At 35.6% G+C, this 26,868-nt stretch overlaps 1 protein-coding gene across 1 annotated transcript in view; it reads right to left on the reverse strand.

Moving 5' to 3' along the window:
• Positions 1-26,868, reverse strand: part of CNTN5 (contactin 5) — a 534,453-nt gene that overhangs the window by 437,301 nt on the left and 70,284 nt on the right. Inside the window, exon 5 of the mRNA XM_042959596.1 lies at positions 8,626-8,721. Coding sequence (XP_042815530.1) covers positions 8,626-8,721 — 96 coding nt within the window. The remainder of the gene's footprint in view (positions 1-8,625; positions 8,722-26,868) is intronic.

The following is a 26,868-nucleotide window of genomic DNA, read 5'->3' on the forward strand; positions in this document are numbered from 1 at the left end:
AGTCCAAATCCCAGGTGAAATATTATGGTTAGTATACTCTTTGAAAGCAGAGACTATCTCGTATTTCTTCATCACACTGTTTGGGGGGGCATGTATTTATGTTCTCTAAATTTGCTGAGGTGCCTGGGTAGCTCAGTCAGTTGAGTGTCTGATTCTTGATTTCAGCCTAGGTCATGATTTCACGGTTCATAAGTTCGAGTCCCATGTTGGGCTCTGCACACATAGTGCAGAGCCTGCTTGGGATTCTAGCTCTCTCTCTCTCTCTCTCTCTCTCTCTCTTAATAAGTAAATAAACATTATTATTTTTCTTATTTGTTTAATTGTACAATATCAGTTTCCTCCATGGGTTTGAGGCTGGTGAACCTACCTGTTTTAAATTACAGTGAAGTAAAAATGTATTCAATCTAGAGAAAACAAACTCTTTTTTTTTTTCTTTAATAGAAAACATTTCAGCTAAAATGTTACAGCTCAGACAGGAGAACTGAAGGGCTCCTTAGCTCTATCATAACCAATACTTCATAGGGAAGGAGTCTCAGGCCTTTGGGGCATTAAAGTGTTCCTAGGGTTTAGCATCTGGGTCAGGACCAGGGCCCTTAATCCTCCAGTGTCAACTGCTGTTTGAGTATATTTTTAAATTGAATAAATTATGTTACAACAAGATTAAAATTAGAAAGTATTAAAGGGACCACCAAGTGCATTATGCTCCTGTGTTTGGTGTATGCTCAGACATAGGCTTTTCTAGAGCTCATTTTATGATGGCTGAAAACACATAGTATGAAGAAAGAAAATAATTTTTTGTCTATAAATCTTCTCATAATGCCTTAATCCACTTTCCTTGGTGCTTCTTTGGTAATCAATTATTATGGTTTTATTATCCTTTTCTCTGAGACCAGTTCAGCACTAGCATTCCTCATGAGTGACATGTGATCAAAAGAGTAATGGTAGAGGGACTGGTTGGCATGGAGAGCATGTTTGAGAGAGTTGGACCTGTGTCCATGATTTGGAATTTCAAGAAAGCTGATATATCAAAGACTGGGGACTTATTCTGTCTGGGACTCAATCCCACATAATTTAATAAGATCATCAAGGAAAAATGGTACAAGACTAGTAGAATTGAGAATAAGTTAGGGGTCTAGATAGTAAATGGGAAAAATGATAAAAGGTTTTTGAAATATGTTTCTTATGATTTATCCTTGGCTACAAGTAGCTTTATGTACTCTGGTTTTTCTCCTATTGAATTCAAAGACTGTTGGGACAGTGCTTGCAACCTTTATTTATTTATTTTTTTATTCCTTGTCTCAAGACCTGTTAGAATTCTCTGCAAATAACAGAAATGCCAAATAAAGACTCTGGCTATCTTCTCTTAAGGATAAATTCCTCTTTTTAACAACCACAGAGCCCCTGGTTTTCTGGGCATCTAGAAGATAGATACATTAAACTTTGGTTCTTCTAAGATCTTGTATGTTTAAGAACCACAGTAATACAATCTTTAAATAGTCAATGAATCATTTGACTCATTTGATTCATTGTAATTTTGAAATGAGTAGAAGGGAAAAATATAATTAATCCCTCCCTTTAAAGAAGGTAGTGGACATGAAAAAAGGACAAAAAAAAAAAAACCCAGAAAAAGCATAGTAAGTAGTACAAACTTAGATGATACAAACAAATATAAATAGACTAAACTCATTAGTTAAAATATAGTAGGTACTCAATAAACATTTGTTGAATGAAAAAAATACTAAAATTTTTATATAATACAATAAGCATTTTTGAGAGGCTTATAATTCCATTTTTAAAAAAAGTTTTGCTTCTATTCATACTATGAATGTTTTAGTATAGCTTTAACCAAAATGTAAATTATATGGTAACAACGTATTAAAGATTGAAATCCTTATTCCATCATTTACTAAGTACTTAAGTGTTTCACTTAATCTATCTGAAGCTTAGATATAAGAGTAATGACAATAATCTCTAACTCTCAGATACTTTGCAAGGGTTACCTGTTACAGTGAATGTGAAAATATGATTATTATATTGTAGAGTGGTATTTTTAACTATAGCCTAATACTTCATATAAGAATTTTAAGTCCCACTTCAGTGCAAGATGCTGAGATAATGTTAATGCACATAATATTAACAAAACATATTTAAAGTAAAATAGTACTTACTGCATTCTTTATTTAAAAATATTCATGATGATAATCTCTAAATCATAAAATAAGTCTATGTATGGTTATAGGTTTTATCAGGCTTATTTCATTTTAACAGATCTTTACTTTACAATACAACCCTGAGTTTCAAAATTACTAAACTTACAGAGGTTTTTTTTTTTTTTTTGGTTGTTTTTTTATTCTTTTTTTTAAATTTTTTTTTTAACGTTTATTTATTTTTGAGACAGAGAGAGACAGAGCATGAATGGGGGAGGGTCAGAGAGAGAGGGAGACACAGAATCTGAAGCAGGCCCCGGGCTCTGAGCTGTCAGCACAGAGTCTGATGTGGGGCTTGAACTCACAGACTGTGAGATCATGACCTGAGCCGAAGTCGGACACTTAACAGGCTGAGCCACCCAGGCGCCCCTTGGTTGTTTTTTTTAGCAACCAAAATGCTTTTCAGCAGGTGTGGTTAACAATCCAGAAAAAAATTTATATTTATTTTCTCATAGATGAATAACTACTTCAGTATCCAATCAAGATGTTTTCATTCACAGATGTTACTGACAGGAGTTAATATTGTTCTCTTGGGGAGTAAACAGATATTTTGCAAAAAAAAATCAATCCTAGCTTTTACTTTACATCATACAAAAAATGGGCATTGTACATCTGTTTAAGGTAATGAGAACATGTGTCTTTGGGCTCATTCTGAATACTATTTAATCTTCTGTGATACGTAACTTTTTATAATTTTATGTAGCACTACTGCATTATAGTAGCTGCTATACTTTGAAATAGTAATATTTGAATTAGGTCACCCAAATATCTGTAATAAATATGGGTTGTAATAAACTAACAGCATGATGCTGATAGAAACTGTCTAAAGCACTATAAAACTCAACTGTTAGAATAAGCAAACTTATTTAGTTATTTAACATGAATTTAATGAATGTTTGCTGCTAGGTGTGCTAAATTTTGTACCCTAAAGAACATATAATCTTGTAGGAGTAGAGAAAAATATCAGTAAACTTTTACCTCCAGCATTTTACTTAACATAACAACATTATGATAAAATTGTTGGGAAGTAAGATGGTGAAGTAGTAGGAAGGCTTGCCTAGGTTTGCCTCAAAAACAACAATAAATATCAAATAATTCTGAATACCCAAGAAATCAATCTGAAGACTGATGGAACAAAATGCGCAACTAGTGGGAGAGAAGAGGCCACATAAAGGAAATTAGAAAGTGTGAAGGTGAGAATTGAGGAAGGAAAGGAGAAAAAGATGACAGATGCCGCAGAGGGGAGGGAGTCCTGATACAGAGAAAGAAGAAAGAGAGAGAGGGGAACACAAGGGGAACCACAAAAGGAAAACACTTTCCCTAAGACATAGACTGGGAAAATGAGAGGGTCTGATTCTTGTGAGATTTTATAAGGAGCTGAGCTAAAAGACTAGAATTTTAGAGGTCGGTATCATGGCTGGTATGGAGCACAGTAGGTGTTATAGTGCTCCTGTAGAAGGAGGGAAAATAGCCCAGTAGTTGACGGTGAGATCTGAGGATCCCCGGCACTCACTGGGAGAGATGGTCCCCCCCTTCTTGGAATGGATCTGGGTGAGGTGGCATTGCCTCTCTGGGGACAAAAGAGCTAATGGGTGCCACTACTATCCCTTTCCCCTTAACATAGGTGCAGATATGGCTTCTGGAGGAGGCTAACCTGGACACTGGCTCTTTGTTGCACTTTACTCTCAAATCCATTCCCTTGTGCTTTGGTGCAACAGCCCTTGTGGAACAAACCAGCATTAGTCCCAGCATGGAGAGACCCTCCCCAGCATAGGTCCCCACGAGGCCAGATTCCTGCAAGTTTGTAGTTTTGAAACTTAGCCAACCTCCCTGGAAGAGAACACAGGTGTACTGCATTGCCAGGTGGCCAGATGGCCTAGACACAGTCAGGGTGAGGGAGGGATCTGAGAGAAGCCCGGGAAACATGAGGGGGAGATTGTTACTCTGGAAAGGCTTCCCAGACAGCTATGGGTTTGAACTCCCCTATCCAGGATGGGAGATAGGGCTGGCGCTATTTCTCTTCCCCACCCCTGGCATAAGCTGGCGCTATTTCTCTTCCCCACCCCTGGCATAAGCTGACTTATGTGAGCATAAGCTCACTTCAGTGAGCAGAACAGCACCAATAGTGGTGATCTAAACCGCTTACACAAAGCTCCACCTACTGCACTCAGCAGGTGCTGCTTTTCTAGGACAAGTGTGATGAGAACCAGGGTAGTAGACACCTCCTCTAGAAGACCAACACAAGTTCCCTCCACACGCATATCTACTGACCATAGAATTCTGCAAAGCTTCAGCTATCTAGGAAATAGTGTCAAGTTTCTTTCAGCAAGCAGATCAGAGCACACCTAGATAAAACTCACCACCCTCTGAACAAGGCCAAACTCTCACCAATTCAGGCAAGGAGAAACTCTGCAGTGGACTGACCTGAGGGAAAGAGCAGCAAAACACAGCAGCAGAGAGCACAAAGCATACACCGGAGACACTTCCTGAAGGACCAGACCCTGGAAAGTATATGGCCTCTTCTTCATAAAGCCATTACATTAAGGAACATGAAAAATAATAGGCTTTTCTAACACACAGAAGACAGACCTAGACAAAATTCCAAGATGAAGAAATTCATACCAAAAGAAAGAACAAGGAAAGGTCACAGCTAGGAATCTAATCCACATATAATTGCTTGAGGGATAATTTAAAGCAACAATCATAAGGATACTAACTGGGTTTGAGAAAAGAATAGAAGATATGAGGGAATCCCTTAATGCAGAGATAAAAAAAAATCTAACAACTAGTTAGGCCAAAATAAAAAAAAAATGCTATAACCAAGATGTGAAACTGACTGGACATATTACCCACAAGTATGGAAGAATCGGAGGAAGGAAAAAGTGATGTAGAAATTAAAATAATGGAAAATAATAAAGCTGAACAAAAGAGAGAACGAAGAATTATGGAACACGAGAATAGACTTAGGGAACTCAGTGACTCTAGCAAACATAATAACTCTCAGAGAAAAGGGGGAAGAAAGTTTATTTGAAGAAATTATAGTTGAAAACTTATCTAATATGGAGAAAGAAAGGACACCAAAGTCCAGGAAGCACAGAAAACTCCCATCAAAATCAACAAAAGCAGGCCAACACCAAGACAGAGCATAGTTAAATTTGCAAAATATAGAGATAAAGAAAAAAGTCTAAAAGCAGCAAGAGAAAAGAAGTCCTTAACTTACAAGGGAAGACAAAAAAAGGCTAGCAGACAATCTCTCTATAGAAATTTGACAGCCGCCAGAAGAGAGTGGCATGATATATTCAGCATGAGAATGGGAAAAATATGTAGCCAAGAATACTTTATCCAGAAAGGCTATCTTTCAGAAAACAAGGAGACATAAAGAGTTTCCCAGAAAAACAAAAACTAAAGGAGTTCATGACCACTAAACCAACCCTGCAATAAATATTAAGGAGACTCTTTGAATGGGAGAGAAAACCCAAAGTGATTAAAAACTAGAAAGGAACAGACAAAATCTCCAGAAAAAAACTACTTAAAAAGTAACACAATGACTCTAAATTCATATTTATCAATAATCACTCTGTATAACTTTGCATCCATATTCATCAAAGACATTGGCCTATAATTCTGTATTTTTAGTGGGGTCTTTGGTTTTGTAATCAAGCTAATGCTGGCCTCATAGAATGAGTTTGGAAGTTTTCTTTCTATTTCTAGTTTTTGGAACAGTTTGAGAAGAATAGGCATTCACTCCTCGTTAAATGTTTGGTAGAATTCTCCTGGAAAGCCATCTGGCCCTGGACTTCTGTTTGTTGGAAGAGTTTGGATTACTGATTCAATTTCTTTGCTAGTTATGGGTCTGTTCAATTTTTCTATTTCTTTCCTATTTCTTCCAAATCCAACAGTACATTAATACAATCATTCACCACCATCCACACTATATGGGATATATTCCTGGGTTCAATATTTGCAAATCAATGTGATACACCACATTAATCAAAGAAAGGATGAGAACCATATGATCCTTTCAATAGATGCAGAAAGAGCATTTGACAAAGTACAGCATCCATTCTTAATAAAACAGTCAACAAAGTAGGATTAGAGGGAACATATCTCAACATCATAAAGGTCACATATGAAAAACCCACAGCTAATATAACCCTTAATGGTGAAAAACTGAGCTTTTCCTTTAAGATCAAGAAAAAAGACAAGGATATACCCTTTCATCATTGTTATTTAACATAGTACTGGAAGTCCTAGCCTCAGCAATCAGACAACAAAAAGAAATGAAAGGCATCCAAAGCAGCAAGGAAGAAGTAATTTCATTATTTACACATGACATAATACTCTATGTAGAAAACCCAAGGATTCAACCAAAATATTGACAGAACTGATACATGAATTCAGTAGTCGCAGGATAGAAAATCAAAACACAGAAATCTATTATATTTCTATACACCAATAATAAATCAGGAGAAAGAGAAATCAAGTAATTGATCTAAGTTATAACTGCACCAAAACCCATAAAATACCTAGGAATAAACTTAAGCAAAGCAGTAAAATATCTGTACTCTGAACTCTAGAACACTGATGAAAGAAACTGAAGAGGATGCAAAGAAATGGAAAAACATCCAATGGTCATGAACTGGAAGAATTAATATTGTTAAAATGTTTAAACTATCCAAAGCAATCTATACATTTATGCAATCCCTATCAAAATACCATCAGCATTTTTCACAGACCTAGAACAAACAATCCTATAATTTGTATGGGACCACAAAAGACCCAGAATTGACAAAGCAATCTTGAAAAAGAAAAGTAAATCTGGATGCATCATAATTCCTGACTTCAAGGTATATTCGAAAGCTTCAGTGGTATGGTCAAGATGGTATGATATTGGTACAAAAATAAACACAGAGATCAATAGGATAGAAAAGAAAACCCAGAAATGGACCTGCAACTATATGGTCAACTAATCTTTGACAAAGCAAGAAAGAATATCCAATGGGAAAAAGACAGTCTCTTCAACAAATGATGTTGGGAAAACTGAACAGCAACATGCAAAATAATGAAAGTAGACCACTTTTCTACATCATACACAAAAATAAATTCAAAATAAAATTCCTACACATACACATTTAGGATGAAAGACCTAAAAGTGAGACAGGAAACCATCAAAATTCTAGAGAACACAGGCAGCAACCTCTTTGACATGGGATGTAGCAACTTCTTACTACATACATCTCCTGAGGCAAAAGAAACAAAAGCAAAAATGAACTATTGGGACTTATCAAGATAAAAATCTTCTTCACAGTGAAGGAAACAATCAACAAAGCTAAAAGACAACCTTCAGAATGGGAAAAATATTTGCAAATGACAAAAATGATAAAGTGTTATTATCCAAAATCTATAAAGAACTTATCAAACTCAACACCCAGAAAACAAATAATCCAGTTAAAAAATGGAGAGAAGACTGGAACAGACATTTTTCCAAAGAAGACATTCAGAAGGCTAAAAGACACATGGAGAGATGTTCAACATCACTCGTCACCATCAGAGAAATACAAATCAAAACTACAATGAGATCTCACCTCACACCTGTCAGAATGGCTAAAATTACCAACATAGAAAATAACAGGTGTTGGCAAGGATGTAGAGAAAGGGGAACACCTCTTACACTGTTGTTGGGAATAAAAACTGAGGCAGCCACTATGGTAAACAGTATGGAGGCTCCTCAAAGTGAGCCAGCCATGTACCCCCATTCTAATATTTCTTATGACATATATACAATAGCAACCATCTGGTGTTACTCTTACTGATCTCAATCAGATATCACATTTTTATTTATTTACTCAATTATTAATGATGAAGGGAACAAAGGCAAGAAAAATGCGGTTTAAATTGAATTCCCATTCAGCCTGCGGCCCATTGATAGATGTCAGAGACCTGCAGCATGTAACACTTACCAAAAAGTTTATGGCTGCCTTAATGACTTAAAGTTTACACTTCCTTAAAAACTAAAAACAAGCTTATCTTGACAATAGCTAAATCTTCAGGGTCCTGTGAGACCCTGCTTTCAGCATCCAGAAATTCCTTGGAGACTTAAGTTATCTATATCTCCACTCCCTCCACAAACCTGAGAGAATATAATCAGTCACTCCTCACAACCCCAGTGTAGGCAGAGACATAGCCACAACAATCAACAATTAGAATGGCAATTAAATAATCTTGTCATAGGAGAGCAGTCTTCTGTCCGGTGGTATTTAGAGTATATGATTTTTAATTACTCAGCTGATACTCTGATACATTTCAAAAAAGTCATGCATATTTCACCTGGAATGTTTCCTAGTCAATACACTGTCTAAAAGAATGAGCATATAGTAAAAAAAGAGCATCAGCAATACAGAATGGGATCCTACTGTACCTGGTGAATGAGGCGGAGGAGAGCACATCAGAACAACCCCCTGGCCTTCCCTCACAGAGACTGCACTTCTTGTCCGGCCACTAAAATTTCCCAGATCTGTCAACATAACACAGGATTTAGATGCAAGGCTAAAAAAGTGGGGGAAAAACTTAAAGAATTACTACTTTTATAACTTGTACCTACTTTTCTCTCATTATCCAGACAAGGTTTATTTTTATTTGTTAAGCTGTGATAGGAAGGCCTTAAAAATAAATACATACCATCCAATTTAAATACCACAATTTTCAGATTATATGCAACTGTACACTCTTTATTTCTATTGAGGGTGCATACAAGGTGCCAGTGTAGGAAGAAAATAAACAATACATTTATAACCCATTAAATAGTCCTTTTATTTCTTTATAATATTTCCTACATATTGATTTTTCTACTGTTAATAGAACCCATTCATGCATACTGAGAAAAGAAATAGAAGTGGTTAGGGGGACCTGGTGTCCAACCTGCTGCCTCATTATGTAATGCTAGGAATGGCATGTAAAACCAAGCATGAATTTTCCAAAGTAGAGAGACTTGTGTGCTCTAGCAGAGTATAACGAAGATATAAAGTATTCTTTATCTATAAGTATGAGGGAAAAAGCCATGCTATTTTCATTTTATAGAAGCCTGGAATGGCTTGTGCAAATTAATTATACTCATCCATTTTGATTACTCTGCAAATATTGTAGTTATCAAAATACTCCACTGTAAGTATGAAAGATTATAGCATTGATTGGGGTTCAACTGTCTTTCCTTAAATTATATTGCATTTGCACAAATTGAAAATACTTTCTTAAAAACAAAATGACCTAAAAAAGAATGATATATATTATTTGTATTTCTATTATTGTTTATTAATCTATTCATAGCTCAGTATATATGGCCCTTTCCTCTTCTTGGGCTAGGTTGATCAATGATGTGATTTTTAGAATAGTTTCCTAGAAACTGTAGGAGTTAAATATTTTAATAAATAAACATTGCTCCAGAATTATCAGTCTATGAAATATATTCCCATGGTGAAGAATGTTTCTTGAAAATGTTCTCCTTTTCTTTCCTTTATTCACCAATTGTAAGAGAGATTATTTTTGAAACTTCCCATTACTTCATATTAAAATAGTATGTTACATAGTAATCCAATGTAGACTCTCAAATTTAATGTTTGTTAATCTGACAGAAGATGAGACTGAGCAGTAAACAAAATATACTGAAATTATATGAAGGAGATAAATCACTAACTTTAATATCCTAAGAGGGATTCTATACCTTACTTTTTTGAGATATGTACAATAATTTACTGATTTAGTGAATGTACAATCAAATCTTCTTTTTTTTTTATTTTTTTAACGTTTGTTTATTTTTGAGACAGAGAGAGACAGAGCATGAACAGGGGAGGGGCAGAAAGAGAGGGAGACACAGAATCTGAAGCAGGCTCCAGGCTCTGAGCCATCAGCCCAGAGCCAGATGCGGGGCTCGAACTCACGGGCGACGAGATCGTGACCTGAGCTGAAGTCGGACGCTTAACCGACTGAGCCACCCAGGTGCCCCTCAAATCTTCTTAAATACATTCCAAATTACAAAGAACTAACAAACAGTGAAGGCCTAACGGCAAAAAAATACAGAAGTATTCGTTATTGATGAAAGTGTTAGGATTTTACACATAATTCTATGTTTCATTATAAATAGTTAAGCATTTCACAAACTGTATAGATAAAAAAGAAAGAGTTTCTAATTCTACTTTCTTTGGTGGTGGTTTAAGAACATACACAATAACTTCTGGTAAAGATAAGTTTACTCATTTTCAAATATGTGTGACTCAGGGCTTTAAATTCATATGTATTGATTCTTACGGATAGAAGCTGTCTTTTTCCCAATAAATAATCTTAATATGAAAACAAGCATGTCAAGGTTTCTAATTTGACTCCCTTTGACTCTACTACTGGACACAGCACAGGAACCACACTGTGAGGCAGTGGTTGCATTAAGGCTGTGATATCTCTTTAGGGATTATATGGCTTTACTTTCCTTTTTTCATCCTCACTGAATTTATAAACTCTAAAAGGCTATTTGGATATTAATATATTAAAATTGAATTTCTGAAATGATTTCTGAAACATATATGTAACTTCCAATACATTTACTACACGTTTTGTTATGTTTATTATGACATTTCAAATTAACCTATTATAGTTAAAAGAATATTTTAATAGAAAACAATCATAAGTATATAATGTTAGCAGATAGAAAGGTCTAAGAGGGATCTCTCCTGAAATACTTCATAAAGATAACACTGGTTGGTATAGTGGGTTGAGTAAATTTGGAAACAGGAAGGTTTTTCACCCCCGGAAATAAATACACACACACACACACACACACACACACACACGCAAACACACACGCACATTTCAAAAACCAGTGCCTAGAAAAGTGAATTAGTTTAAAGAGTTGGAGAGAGAAAGTTGCAAGAAATTGGCAAGAAGGAAAGTGCATAATGGGTTCTGGACACTGATCTTATGATCATATGTTAAATACAGTAGATTGGTTAGTTATTAGGGAGAAATGAGGAAAAAGGGTCAAGGCACCAGGATAAATCTTATACAGTTAGGAATAAAGTGTTGAGGTTTATCTGTCTCCTGGGCTTTAATTTCCTAGTCTTAAATCTGTTCTGAGTAAGTGACAATGTTTGGTGTATGGGAGTTGTGTGTTTGGAAGAAGGAATGGGAATCCAGTATTTATTTAAATTGAGGTTGGTCCTGTAGGTGGTGCTAGTAAGTTTTAGACTGTCAATGTTCCAGGCATTCTCAATTAATTCTCTAACCTTAAAGGTGTGGTGAAACCAGTTAATTTATTATGAGTTATAAACTTCATAAAATTAAGTTTAAATTTTACAAAAACTAAACTATTAAAACAAGTAAAACATTTTAGATGTGAGACACTTGAGTTTTATTAATCACTAACATTTGGGTATTAGATTCTTATGTAAGATTGAAGAACTAAGATAGGTGTTCTTTCTGAGGGGTATCACAGCTTTAACTTCTGTGATTTCTATAGAAATGACTTACAGATTTTCTAATACTTGCTGCATCACCTGCAAAATTGTTGCATATTGAAGTCTTCTTTTATCACTTTTATTTTTTGTTGTTACTGTTGTTTCTGTTATCATTAGGATTACTCAGATCACTGTCAAATTTCTGTGTCTCATATAAATATCCTGTAATATAAATTGGTTGTAGCTCATTCAGAAACTACCTTTAACATTCTAAAACAATAAAAAAGAGGAAATGAAGATAGATGAATAATAATCACACTAGCTACTAGCATACACACTCTATGCTAGGCATTTTGGGGATTAAATATTAATTTCTCCATTTTAAAGATTACTAAACATATGTGAAGAGCAAATAGCAACTTGACAATGATTGCACGGCTAATAAGTAGTGAGTTGGCAAATCAAAATCAACGTGGTTGTTTAAAATAATGTATTAGCACAAAACCAATTCAATATTTAGAAGTTAGACTAAGTTGATTTCAGAACTTTAAAAATAATCTTCATAAGGGTCTCTGATGAAAAATCATTTTCTGACAGATGATAGACCTATAGATGAAAATATTGGTGAAGAATGGAAAAATAATTCTTACATTTATTTTGAGCAAGAATTGAGTTAGCATTTCTCGTACATAGTCATTTGCCTGCAGGTAAAATATTTCCTAAGACACTCTACAAAAAATATGATTATTAAAAATAGTTTCTAAAATAAAAAATTGATTTTTGACTGGTACCTTGACTGAAAGCCATAGGAACTTGAAGCTTTGTGGTGTTCTTACTGGCAAATGTGAGCTCATAAACCTATGATCAATTTGTAAGCACAGAGGGCAAAGGCTTATTATCCCCACTGATTGATGAGGGGACATTGGCATTCACTAAGGTTAAATAACAGAAATAAAACTCATAGCCAGTATTTGAACCATTAAGATGACAAATTCATTTCTGGAATTAGCATGTTTCCATGTTAATAGGAGTTATTACAATACTCTTAACTTAAAATGTTTTAAAAGATGTGGTTATTTCTTTAAATACTTACCTATTACACCACCTGAAGTAATCTACAATTCTTTAAAATAATTGTTATAAGTCCATGAATGTAACATCATATCACCTTTAAAAGTGTTAATTATTTAATAATGCTTTTGAAAATATCAGTTGGGTTAATTAGAGGTATCTAAAAAAATATACTCCTATTTATTACATGAAGATAAGAATTGAGATGCAGCTAGAGGTATAGTGAGGTAAATCTACAAGAGATCATGAAAGCTACAATGAAACTTTCTTCATTCTCATTTTTCCTTCTTATATATAACAGGTCTGATGAATAATCTCTTGCTGTGGCTTGCCATTTTCACTTGGCATATTATCAGATATTAATCATCCAGCCAAAGGTTTCACTAATTAAGAGGAAACCAAAGTACACCAGAGTATGTTAGCCTTGAAAGAGACAATTTTAACTACATTACAAGTAAAACAGTAAATTGTAATTGCTTTTATAAAAAGATCAATTATCCAGAGTGTTATAAAAATGTTTTTGATCTTAAGGTCTTTCCTTTGATATCTTGATGTATGTTACAAAAAGTTACTTTGATGGTGAATAATACGTACAGTGAAATAATCTCAAAAGATAAAGTTATATATAAATTTGTTTGACTAATGTGATGATAGTCTATAATCCTAGCACAGGTTCTATACATGTGACATAACTTTCTACACTCTGGGTGAGCAATTATATAAATAATTCTTTTTTTCCACTTAAATAATGTTTCTTTTTTTACTTAAAAAATTAATTCCATTATAATTAACATATTGTGTTATGTTAGTTTTAGGTGTACAATATAGTGATTCAGCAATTCTACACATTACTCAGGGCTCATCATGGTAAGTGTGCTCTTAATCTCTTTCACCTATTTCACCCAACTCCCCTTTTCCCCTCTGGTAGCCATCAGTTTGTTCTCTATCGTTAAGATATAAAAAAACTATTATTTTCTTACTTCTAAGTTCAAATTTGGTTTTTCAATCTCAGATCAGTCTTAATTCATTAAAAGTCTCAGGAAATTATAAGACTGAGCATCAAAACATAAATCATCATCATCATCATCATCATCAAAATATTAGTAAATAGAAAATGTACATAGATTTTGAGTATTATAGACCCATAGAGATAGGGGAAAGGTGTCATTTAGTAAAACCAGCAAGTCATTTAGTATTCCTAAAATTCATATATCTTTTGATTGTCTCTCAAGATTTGGGCCTAACTATTCTCTTCAGCTATTTTACATTATATAAGGTTAATACTTCCTTGCCTACAACCATGACTCCTTACTCCTCTCTCCCTCTTATTTATTACTCTAGCACAACTTCAACCTAAGTTAAATTAAACTCTTTACCTATTGTGCTCTTGGCAAGGGAATGTGAATGGAGAAGAGCATCAATGATCATGACTCGTTTTGCTCTAGATTCATCCATCCTACCCAAAGTAGGACCATTGTGCTACCTAAACCCAGTACACTTATGGAGTCCATTCTCTCCATCCTCTATCCAATACTTTCACATCTCTCTTTTAAAACAACCTCCTGCCCTTTCCCCCACTTCTTCCTCCTACTTCCTGGAAAAAAACAGAAGTAATAAAAAAATTTTTGATAGGGGTGTCTGGGTGGCTCAGTCAGTTAAGCATCTGACTTCAGTTCAGGTCATCATTTCACAGTTCATGGGTTCGAGCCCCACGTCAGGCTCTGTGCTGACAGCTCAGAGCCTGGAGACTGCTTCAGATTCTGTGTCTTCCTCTCTCTCTTCCCCTCCCTGCTCTGTCTCTCACTCTCAAAAATAAATAAACATTAAACAATTTTTTTTTAAATCACTGATATACATTCCTCCTATGGTGGTCACTGCAATGTGTGTCCAGGATCCCCTTCAGTGAAGGTCTTGTCCCAACTGTTGGGGTCCTATTGACAGCCTTTAGCTCTTAGCACCATTATGGACTGCTTTTGATACAGAGAATCCACTCAACCAAGTTTATTATACCCATTCCTTGGGTAGCACACAGACAACAACTGCTCAGTGAGTAAATATAATGACCTGATTACCTTAGCACAACTCCAGACAATCCTGAAAAGTCATTCTAGCTTTAAATATCCTCCTTGGCATCATCTGGGATTACTGGTAAACCTACATCACAGTGCCAGTTATTCTCCTTCTCACACCTGCTCCTTCCTCCTCCCTTCCAGTGGGTGAATTAAAAGGTCACTTCTTAATAACCATCATCCACACTAAACTCCACTCATGGAGGCTGTTTCCCAGGGAAGTCAACCTGTAACATCACCACAATAGTTGTCAACTTGTCTATATCTGCACTGTTTCTGATTATCTTATCATAAATGAACTGTCTTTGATCTAATCAGAGACCAACCTCTCCCTTCTGCATCATCAATAATGTTCAAAATATTGGTATTTCTCCAAAGTTTAAAAGAAAATAGGAAGAAAAAAATATCCCTTTGACCTGATTTCCTTCCAAGTACCAACCCATTTCTCTCCACCCATGAAACAAACAAATAAATCAACAACCACTGCAGACAACTCCAATTCTCTCAAAAACTTTTCAAATCTGGCTGTCTTCCTAACACTGACCAAATTCTACCATGAAGGAAACCAATGATCTTCATGTTGTTAAATTTATTGACCAATTCCTCATCTACTTGACCTACAATAAGCATTTAATGGAGTTGTTTACACTTTTCTTCTGAAAAAAAATTTTTTGCTTGAATTTCTGCTCCTTCACTGTGCCCTCCTCTGTGTGAATGCCACTTTCATTAGCCACTATTACTGTGCCCTAATGAAGGCTGCTTTCATTTGCTTATTCTTCCTCATATTTCCAATGTCTAAATATTCCAGGGCCTCAATTTAGTCCTTGGACCCTTTCATTTATCAATCCACACCTTTCCTATGTTTATCTTATATTTAACCTCTTATAGTAAAAAAAACCATGTATACACCAAAGAATTAGAAAATGTATTCCTTCTTTTTTTTTTAATTTTTTTTTAACATTTATTTATTTTTGAGACAGAGAGAGACAGAGCATGAACGGGGGAGGGGCAGAGAGAGAGGGAGACACAGAATCGGAAGCAGGCTCCAGGCTCTGAGCCATCAGCCCAGAGCCCGACGCGGGGCTCGAACTCACGGTCGGTGAGATCCTGACCTGAGCTGAAGTCGGACGCTCAACTGACTGAGCCACCCAGGCGCCCCATAGAAAATGTATTCCTTCTTGGGTACCTCCCTTGAATACTAATACACACATACACACACACACACACACACACACACACACACACACACACACAGTTTGGTTGACATTTCTATTCAGGTATCTAATAGCCATTGAAACAGAACATATCCTAATGGAACTCCCATTCCCACCTGCTAACCTACCACTGCCATAATATTTCCCATAAGAGTAAATTTTTATTCCATTTTCCCAGATAAGATAAAATGCAAAAATCATCTGTATTTCCAATATGTCTCTCACATCCCACATACAATTCATGAGCAAATCCTATTGATACTATTTCATAATATATACAGAATCCAACAACATCTAACCTTCTTTATAGCTTTCATAGGCATCTCTCACCTTGATTGATGTGATATCACCCAACTGTTTTCCCTGAACTTCCTTTACTCTCTTTGTCCATTTTTAGCACAGCAGCAAAAATTGGTTATTTTTTTTTAATTTAAGTTTATTTTTTTATTTTGAGAAAAAGAGAGAGGGAGAGTGAGGAAGGGGCAGAGAGGGAGAGAGAGAATCCCAAGCAGGCTCTGTACTTTCAGCATGGAGCCTGATGCAGGGCTTGTACTCAGTTCATGACTTGAGCTGAAACGAGTTGGATGCTTAACCTACTGAGCCATCCAGGTACCCCCTTATTTTAAAATGAAGGTAGGCCACCTGACCTAAATGGCTTTCCATGTTACTCAGAGGAAAAGTCAAACCACTTATGAAGGCCTGCAGGCTTAGACCATCTTGATTTTGTTGCTTCCTTGATTCCATCTCCTACTATATTCATCTTCCTTCCTTCCATAGTAGCACACTGGCTTTCTTGCTTTTAATCAAACAAAATATGTCAAGTGTTTTCCTGCCTCAGGGCCTTTGTATTTGCTGCTTCCTCCAACTAGAATATCTCCTACCTCCATTCCCCAGATATAATTTTGTCTGTCACCTAAACTTCCTTTAGGTCTTTATTTCAGTGTCACCTTCATGGAGAGATCTTCCCTGGGCATCTTACCAAAAAGTGCAACCTCATTATCCCATATATATTCCTTATCTCCCTTCCCTAATTAATTTGTCTCTTTGGTACTTATTCTCCAACAAACTATTATTTATTTCTCTTGTCTGTTGTGCCTTCACACGTAGAATTTAAAGTCTATGACACAGGGATTTTTGTTTGCAATGTTCATTGTAATATTCCCAGACCCTTTCCCTAGCTGTTCTCTCTGTCTAGGATACTCTCCCTCCTGGGTATTTGCACAAGTCTCCCCAACTTTGTGCAGGTCTCTGCTGGAATGTCACCTTTGCAGAGAGGACCCCCTTGAGCAATACATTCTTTCTTCCCATTTTCCCACATTCTGTTCTTTTTATTCTGATTCCTTTTCTATCGTAACACTTATGATCAGCAGACACATTATATAATGGGATTTAAAAAGTACTGTCTTTCCCAACCCATTAGAATATAATCTTTAAATAAACACTTTGTTTTATTACTGCTTAAAATAATGCCTAATGCATTGAGTCAATAAAACAATTGCATATGTATCTTTAGCATATAGTTATATTTGATGAATTTTAGTTTTAAAATATCCAAATGTTGAGATATTTTCCAAATATTGTGTTATTATATCTTTTCAAAACTATAAAACTATAATCTTATAGTTATCTTATAACATCACTTTTTGCATTAAATAAAAATTAAAAATTAATTTTTAACCTATTTATGGTTTAACCTTTTAAAAATGTAGTAACACATAGAATCCATGACTACATTGCCCTTCTTCCAAATTTATTCTTCTCTTTCCCCCTCCAATTTTTATTTAATTCCAGTTAGTTAACATACTAGTTTCCGGTGTGAAATTTAGTGATTCATCGGTTACATACAACACCTAGTGCTCATCACAAGTGCCTTCCTTAATTCCCACCACCTATTTAACCCATCCCTCCACCTACTTCCCCTCTGATAACCACCCGTTTGTTCTCTATAGTTAAGAATCTGTTTCTTGGTTTTCCTCCTAGTTTGTTTTGTTTCTTAAATTCCACATACAAGTGAAATCATAAATATTTGTCTTTCTCTGACTTATTATTTCATTTTGCATAATACTTTTTTTTTGAAGTTTATTTATTTATTTTTAAGAGCATGAGTGGGGGAGAGGCAGAGAGAACAAGAGAGAGAGAATCTCAAGCAAGAGCCTGATACAGCACTCGATTGCACAGACCATGAAATCATGACATGAGATAAAATTAAGAGTCAGAGCCTTATCTGACTGAACCACCCAGGTTCCCCCCTTTTGTGAAGTTTATTTATTTTGAGAGAGAGAGGGAGAGTGTGTACATGAGAGGGTGGAGGGGCAGAGAGTGAGGGAAAAAGAGAGTTCAAAAGCATAATACTCTAGCTTCATTCATGTCATTGCAAACAGCAAGACTTTGTTTTTTGTATGGCTAAGTAATATTCCATTGTGTGTGTGTGTGTGTGTGTGTGTGTGTGTATCTTACATCTTTATCCATTCGTCAGTTGATGGACATTTGGGCTCTTTTCATAATTTATCTATTGTTGATAAAACTTCCATACTCATCAGGGTAAATGTATCCTTGTGAATTAGTATTTTTGTATCATTGGGCAAATACCTCATGGTGTAATTGCTAGAATATAGGGTAGTTTTTTTTTTTTAACTTTTTAAGGAACCTGCATTCTGTTTTCCACAGTGACTGCACCAGTTTGTATTCTCACCAACAGTGTAAGAGGGTTCTTTCTCCACACCCATGTCAACACCTGTTCTCTCCTGTATTGTTACTTTTAGCCATTCCAAAAGTTGTGAGTTGGTATCTCATGGTTTTGATTTGTATTTCCCTGATGATGAGTAATGTTGAGCATCTTTTCATGTGTTTGTTAATCTTCTGTATGTCTTCTTTGGAAACATGTCTATTCATGTCTTCTCTCTATTTGCAAACTGGATTATTTGAGTTTTGGGTCGTTGAATTTGATAAGTGCTTTATATATTTTGTACTAACCCTTTATCATACATGCCATTTGCAAAAATCTTCTCCCATACTGAAGGTTGCTTTTAGGTTTGTTGATTGTTTCCTTTGCTGTGTAGAAGCTTTTTATTTTGATGAAGTCCCTGTACTTTATTTCTGCTTTTGTTTCCCTCGCCTCAGGAGACATATCTAGTAAGAAGTTGCTATGACTGATGTCAAAGAGGTTATTGCCTGTGTCTTCAATCCATTTTGAATTTATTTTTGTGTATGATGTAAAAAAGTGGTCCAATTTCATTTTTTTACATGTTGCCCTCCAGTCTTCCCAACACAATTTGTTGAAGACACTGTCTTTTTTTCCATTGAATATTCTTTCCTTCTTTGTCGAAGATTAATTGGCCATAGAGTTGTGGGTTTATTTCTGGGGTTTCTATTCTGTTCTGTTGATCTATGCCTGTTTTTGTGCCAGTACTATACTGTCTTGATCACTCTAGCTTTGTAATATAACTTGTAGTCCAGAATTATGATGTTTCCAGTTTTGCTGTTCTTTTTCAAGATTGCTTTGGCTATTTGGCATCTTTTGTGATTCCACACAAATTATAGGATTATTTGTTCTAGCTCTGTAAAAAATGTTGTTGGTATTTTGATAGGGATTACATTAAATGTGTAGATTGGTTTGGATAGTATGGACATTTTAGCAATATTTTCTATCAATCCATAAGCATGAAATGTCTTTCTATTTCTCTATGTCATCTTCAATTTCTTTCATCAGTTTTCAGACTACAGATTTTTTACCTCTTTGATTAGGTTTATTCCTAGGTATCTTATGTTTTTTGGTGCAATTGTGAGTGTGATCAATTCCTTGATTTCTCTTTTTGGTGCTTCATTATTGGCATATAGAAATGCAACAGATTTTGTATCCTGTGACTTTACTGAATTCGTGTATCAGTTCTAGCAATTTTTTGGTGGAGTCTTTTGAGTTTTTGATATAGAATATCATGTCATCTGTAAATAGTGAAAGGTTGACTTTTTCCTTGCCAATGTGAATGCCTTTTATTTCTTTTTGTTTTCTGATTGCTGAGGCTAGAAGTTCGAATACCATGTTAAATAACAGTGGAGAGAGTGTACATCTCTATCTTTTTCCTGACTGTAGAGGAAAAGCTCTGTTTTTCCCCATTGAAGATGATATTAGCTGTGGGATTTTCACCTGTGGCCTTTATTCTGTTGAGGTACAATCCCTCTAACCCTACTTGGTTGAGGGGTTTTATCATGAATGGATGTTGTACTTTGTCAAATGCTTTTTCTGCATGTATTGAAAGGATTGTATGGTTTTTACCCTTTCTTTTATTAATATAGTGTATCACATTGATTGATTTGTAAATATTTAACTGCCTTGCAGCCCAGGAATAAATCCCACTTGATCGTGGTGGCTGATTTTTTTAATGTACTGTAGGGTTTGATTCGCAAATATTTTATTGAGAACTTATGCATCCATGTTCATCAGGGATATCGGCCTGTAGTTCTATTTTCCAGTGGAGTCTTTGTCTGGTTTTGGTATAATGGTAATGCTGGCCCAATTAATTTGGATTTTTTTTTCCATTTCAATTTATTGGAATAGTTTGAGAATAGGTATTAACTCTTCTTTAAATATTTGGTAGAATTCCCCTGTGAAGCCATCTGGCCCTGGATTTTTGCTTGTTAGGATATTTTTCTATTTCTCTGCTGTTTATCAATCTGTTCAAATTTTCTATTTCTTCCTGTTTCAGTTTTGACAGTTTATATCTTTCTAGGATTTATCCATTTCTTCCAGTTAGTCTAATTTTTTGACATATAGTTTTTCATAATATTGTCATAATTGTATTTCTGTGGTGTTGCTTGTTATTTCTCCTTTTTCTGTTGTGATTTTATTCAGTTAGATCCTTTCTCTTTTCTTCTTGGTTAAGTCTGGCTAGGCGTTTATCAATTTTATAATTTTTTTTGAAAGAACCAGCTTCTAGTTTCATCAATCTGTTTTATTGATTTTTTAGCTTCTATATCATTTATTTCTTCTCCTTTTTATTATTTCCCTCCTGCTGTTTTTAGGTTTTGTTTGCTTTTCTTTTTTTTTATTTTTTAAAATTTTTAATGTTTATTTATTTTTGAGAGAGACAGACAGAGCATGAGTGGGAAAGGGGCAGAGAGAGAGGGAGACACAGAATCTGAAGTAGGCTCCAGGCTCTGAGCTGGCAGCACAGAGCCTGACATGGGCTCAAACTCACAAACTGCAAGATCATGACCTGAGCTGAAGTCGGACACTTTTCATAGAGTTGTGATTAGAAAATATGCCTGGAATGATCGCATTCTTTTTGTATTTGTTGAAGCCTGATTTGTAACCTAACATGTGATCTATTTGGAAACTATCCCATGTGCACTTGAAAACTATGTGTTTTCTCCCTTTTTAGAATGGAATATTCTGAATGTATCTGTTAAGGCCATCTGGTCCTGTGTGTCATTCAAAGCCATTGTTTCCTTGCTGATTTTCTGCTTAGATGATCTGTCCAGTGAGGCAAGTGTAGTGTTAAAGTCCCCTACTATTATTGTATTATTATCAATGAGTTCGTTTATGCTTGTTATTAATTGCTTTATATATTTGGGTGCTTCCGTTTTGTGTGTGTGAATATTTATAATTGTTAGATGTTTGTGCTGGATGGTCCCCTTTATTATGATATAGTACCCTTTTTCATCTCTTCTTGCTGTTTTTGATTAAAATCAGTTTGTCTGACATAAGTACTACTACTCCTCCAGTTTTCTTGTAACTCTCATTTGCATGATAAATGTTTGCCCATCCCATCCCTTTCAATCTGCAGGTGCCTTAAGGTCTAAAATGAGTCTCTTGTAGGGATGCCTGGGTGGCTCGTTGGTTAAGCATCAAACTTTGGCTTAGGTAATGATCTCATGGTTCATGGGTTTGAGCCCCATGTTGGGCTTTGAACTGACAGCTCAGACCTGGAGTCTGCTTCAGGTTCTGTGTCTCCCTCTCTCTCTGCCCGTCCCCCACTTGTTCTCTCTCTCTCTCCCTCTCTCTCTCTCTCTCTTTCAAAAATAAGTAAACATTAAAACATTTTTAAAAGTAATAAAGTGAGTTTCTTCTAGGCCTCATATAGAAGGGTATTTTTTCTTTTATCCATTCTGATATCCTATGTCTTTTGATTATAGCATTTAGTCTATTTACAATCAGAGTAATTATTGCTATACATGCATTTAGTGCCTATTATTACTTGTATTCTTATTATTTCTGGAGATTTTCTATGTTCCTTTCTAGTCCTTGTCATTTTTAGTCTTTCCTTTATACTCAAAGAGTCCCCTTAATATTTCTTGGAAGGCTGGTTTAAAAACTTTTTTTAGTTTTCCTTTGTCTGGGAAACTCTTTACCTCTCCTTCTATTCTGAGTGATCACCATGCTGGATAGAGTATTCTTGGCTGCATATTTTTCCCATTCAGCGTGTTGGGTATATTGTGCCACTCCCTCTGGCCTGCCAAGTTTCTGTTGAGAGATCTGTAGCCAGTTGTAAAGGTTTCCTTTATAAGTTAGGGACTTCTTTTGTCTTCCTGCTTTGAAGCTTTTTTTTGCATTTCTCTATTTTGCAAATTTAATTACAATGTGTCTTAGTGTTGGCCTGCTTTTGTTGATTTTGATGGGAATTCTCTGTGCCTCCTGGACTTGGGTGTCTATTTCTGTCCCCAGATTAGGGAAATTTTCAGCTATGACTTCTTCAAATAAACTTTCTTCTCCTTCTCTCTCTCTTTTTTTTTTTTTTTTTTTGAGATTCCTATGATATGAATGTTATTATGTTTGATGGAGTTACTAAGTTCCCTAAGTTAGGGAACTTTGTCTCTTTTGTCCAGCTCCATTATTTTCCATTATTTTTAGCTTGTATATCACTTACTCATTTCTCTGTCTCTTCCATTTTTATGGTCATTACATCCAGTCTGTTTTGAATCACAGTTATTGCATTTTTAATTTCTGATTGTTTTTTGACTCTTTTATCTCTGTAGTAAGGGCCTCCCTGAAGTCTTCCATTCTTTTCTCAGGCCCAGCAAGTATCCTTACGATTATTGCTTTAAATTCTCCACTTCAGGCATATCACTTATATCTATTTTGATTAGATCTCTGACATGACTTTATCTTATTTCATTTGGGATGAATTCTTCCCTGTGGGCATTTTGTCTAAGTCTCTGTCTTCTTCTTTGTATTAGAAAAGCCTGTTACGCTTCCTAGTCCTGAGAGTAATGGCTTTATGAAGAAGAGGTCATATACTGTCCAAGGCCTGCTGCTTCAGAGAATGTCTCCGGTTGTGCTGCATGTACTATGCCGCTGTGTTTTGGCTGCTCTATCCTTCAGCCTAGTGGTCTACAGAGGCTCTCCTTGCCAGCAGTGGGCAGTGTTTGGACCTTGGCCAGAGTGTTGGTGAGTTTTAACTAGCTGTGCTCTGGTCTACTTGTTAAGTGAGACCTGATGCTACTTCCACTATAATTGAAGACCTGTAGAACTCTCTGGTCAGGAGATATAGTGTGGGTGGGGGTTTCTGTTTGGTCTTCTGGGTAAGGGTCCCATTGTACTAGGATTGAGGCACACTGACCTGAGAAAGGCAGTACTAGCAGAAGGCATGGGGGGCAGGATTTGGTGTAAGCATGTTGGGCAGCCAGTGTTGATGCTGTGTTGTTTACTGAAGGTTATTCTGTGTTTATACTGAGGGCCAGGGGAGGGAAATCATACCAGCTAGCTCCTTTGTCTCTGGACACGGGTCTCTGTGCTTGCTGCTCCCAGGGAAGCACTACTAGAAGAGTGAATAATCTCCCCGTGGGTATTGCAAGCATTTTTTCAGATCGCCAATTTTAGGATGTCTCTACATTGTTTGCCTGCCTTCTCACCTGGAGCAGTGCAGAGTACTCCATGCTCTATCCCATCCAAGCCTGCTGAGTTTTTGAACTCCAAACTTTAGGGATGTATTTTTCAGGGGGTCCTGTGCTGGTCTTCTGGAGGAGGTTTCTCATTATATTGGGACTAAGGGAGGTTTGATAGAGAAGGACAGTCAGGCCAGAGCACAGGGGTGTGGGATTTGGAGTAGGCAAGCTAGGCAGCCAGTGTTGGGGTGAGCCGCCCTCAGCAGTCGGCTCTGAGTTTATGCTGGGGCAGGGGAGGGGAATGGCAGCACAGTGGTGAATTTAGACAAGCTAATTCACCCCTCACATCTCAGCTTATTCATTGGTAAAATGACGATTTTAAAAATCTTTACCATAAAGTATTTGTAAGACTTAAATATAATATATATAGAAGTTAGTACAACATATGGCACAACAAAATAAATGGAAGCAATTATCATCATTACTATTAATGTTATAAAAATGCTGTTATGAGAATCATGAGACATTAATTCTAATCTTAACTCTTTTACCAGTTAGCTCTGTATTCATAGCAAAATTTAATCTTCCTGGTTTGTTTCTTCATCTATAAATTAGGGATTTTGATTGCTCAAGAAAAATAAGCTCACATGCCTGTGGAGTTGCAAGTATAACAATGGTGGTAACTGACATAGACTGAAGAGAGTATGCCTCACACAAAGGCATTTATGTGTTTTAATAAACACTGTGCAGGTCAAAGGAAATGATTGTAGCCAGATTTAGCCTGAAAGAGAGTAGTTTTTCAAGCTTAACTAGATGATCTCTAAAATGCTAAACATTCTATGATTTTAACTCACTACCTAGGATTCTAACTTCAAGCTCTCATTCAGAAACTATTTTTAATATGTAATTATATAATGCCTATTATTTAGAACTTATTCCAATCTGTAAACATAATTATACAATTAATAAATGTAATAAAGACATATATGAAATATTCCTAAACAATACCCATTACTAAACTGGATAAAAAAAGAGACAGATTTTATGATTTTATTTATATTTTGATGATTGGCTTGAAAAACTAAAATAAGAAATCATTTTTATTGGCAGAAAATGTATTTAAAAGGCTACATTTTTTGTACCTTTATGGTGATTGATCTAAGGAAAAGGAACATAGGGAAAAAGTTGCTGGAATGAATAATCACTGATTATAATTGAGAAAATGTGACAATTATACATTAGGAGACTTCCTGCTCAAGTCACAGTGAATTATATTTTAAAGCCTTTTATATAGTATCTGGAACATAATAGACAATATGTGTTTTAAAATATACTGTATTTTTAATATATATATATATATATATATATATATATATATATAGCTTCAATCTTTGTAGTATAGGAGATAAGAATAAGTGAGATTATTCCATGGTTACACTTTTTGAGAAATAACAGACCACTGGACAATGGTTTCCCTCATAATGTAGAAAAGACTAGAATGCAGTAACACTTCCAAGCCACTAGATGGTCTTTGTGGTTTGAAGAACTGCATCAGAAGTTAAGCTTCATAGAAATGTCTGCTCTTCTACATTATGTGAACTCACGGTGGCTCTAATTTTAAACATTTAATTTATTTCTATTGGTATCTGGAATTCATGGAACACTACCGTGTTTCTACAGAGAAACTTCCCTCTGATGCATATCTTCTACCCCTCTAAGGCAATTTTTAGCTCCACTAGCTTCTACTTAGAATGGCTCCTCTGGACTGTACAATTATTTATTTTCCATATATATAATGAAAAAATATAATTAGCTGGCAAGTAGATTTTTTTAAAACTGTTTAATGTTTATTTATTATTGAGAGATAGACACAGAGTATGAGCAGGGGAGGGGTAGAGAGGGGGGGAGACACAGAATCCGAAGTAGGCTCCAGGCTCTGAGCTGTCAGCACAGAGCCCATCGCGAGGCTCTAACTCACAAACTGCGAGATCATGACCTGAGCCGAAGTTGGTCACCCAACCGACCGAGCCACCCAGGCGCCCAGGCAAGTAGATTTTTATAGAAATTTATTTGACTCTGACTATAAAATTATACTTTTTAATCTTAGCACTAAATAGTAGCAAAATAATGGGTTTTCCCTTCCCCAATTCAACAGAGTTCCAGATTGCATGAGAATGTCTGTATTGGTTTCTTTTGATTTTTACCTGGGTTATATCAGTACTTTTGATAATTAGATGATATGTATGTTTGAGTGTTTTGCTCTTCCAAATTTGTTTTCAACTGCTATGTGTTTTGCAGAGCACTTAGAACAGTCTTGGCCCCTTGATCAAATGCTTAAAGATGTAAATTGTTTACCTTCTTGTTTCCCTTAGCTCATTTGCTGGTGTATAGTTAAATTAAATACCACAGATTTGCATTTTTTTTCCTGTACAAGCTATAACCTCAACAGTTCTATCTGAATAATTTATACCTTGTTTAATTTAAAAATCTAAGGAGGTTGCTTTATTTCATAACTCAGCTGATCAGTGATCAATTTTCAATCTCTCTTAGATCTTAGTTAAAAATCCTCATGTCTTGCCTTAGAGTAAATCTCTCCCCTCTGCCCTTGTAGCAGTTTTTCCTTTTCTAACATTAATTATCTCAGCAAATTTGAACCTGTGATCTTCATTTAGGCTGAACTAATATATAAAGTGGTCTTTGGGTAATACTCAAATTTTAGGGAAGATTCAGCTTATTATATACAGCGACTCACTTTTTGTACAGTTTGTCAATGGTGAAAAAAACAAGCCACAAGTTATCCCAGGTCAGAAACCAGGTTATTGGCAGTATATCCCTCTGTTTAGTTAGTCTAGTGCCTGGTATTGGTTAAGTGAATGAATAAGTAATGCACTTAAGAAGGCAGTTGTTGCAGAGAAGTTGTTGACCTCTGTAAACCTCAAATACTGTTCTCTCTTTTTATGATTTTTCCCCATGAAACTAGACAAAGGTTTTTTAGAAGGCAGAATATACATTTAAATCAGTATTAAAAACACAATACTTGTGTGGA

This window comes from Panthera tigris, chromosome D1 (genome assembly GCF_018350195.1).
Source record: "Panthera tigris isolate Pti1 chromosome D1, P.tigris_Pti1_mat1.1, whole genome shotgun sequence".
Taxonomy (NCBI): Eukaryota; Metazoa; Chordata; class Mammalia; order Carnivora; family Felidae; genus Panthera; species Panthera tigris.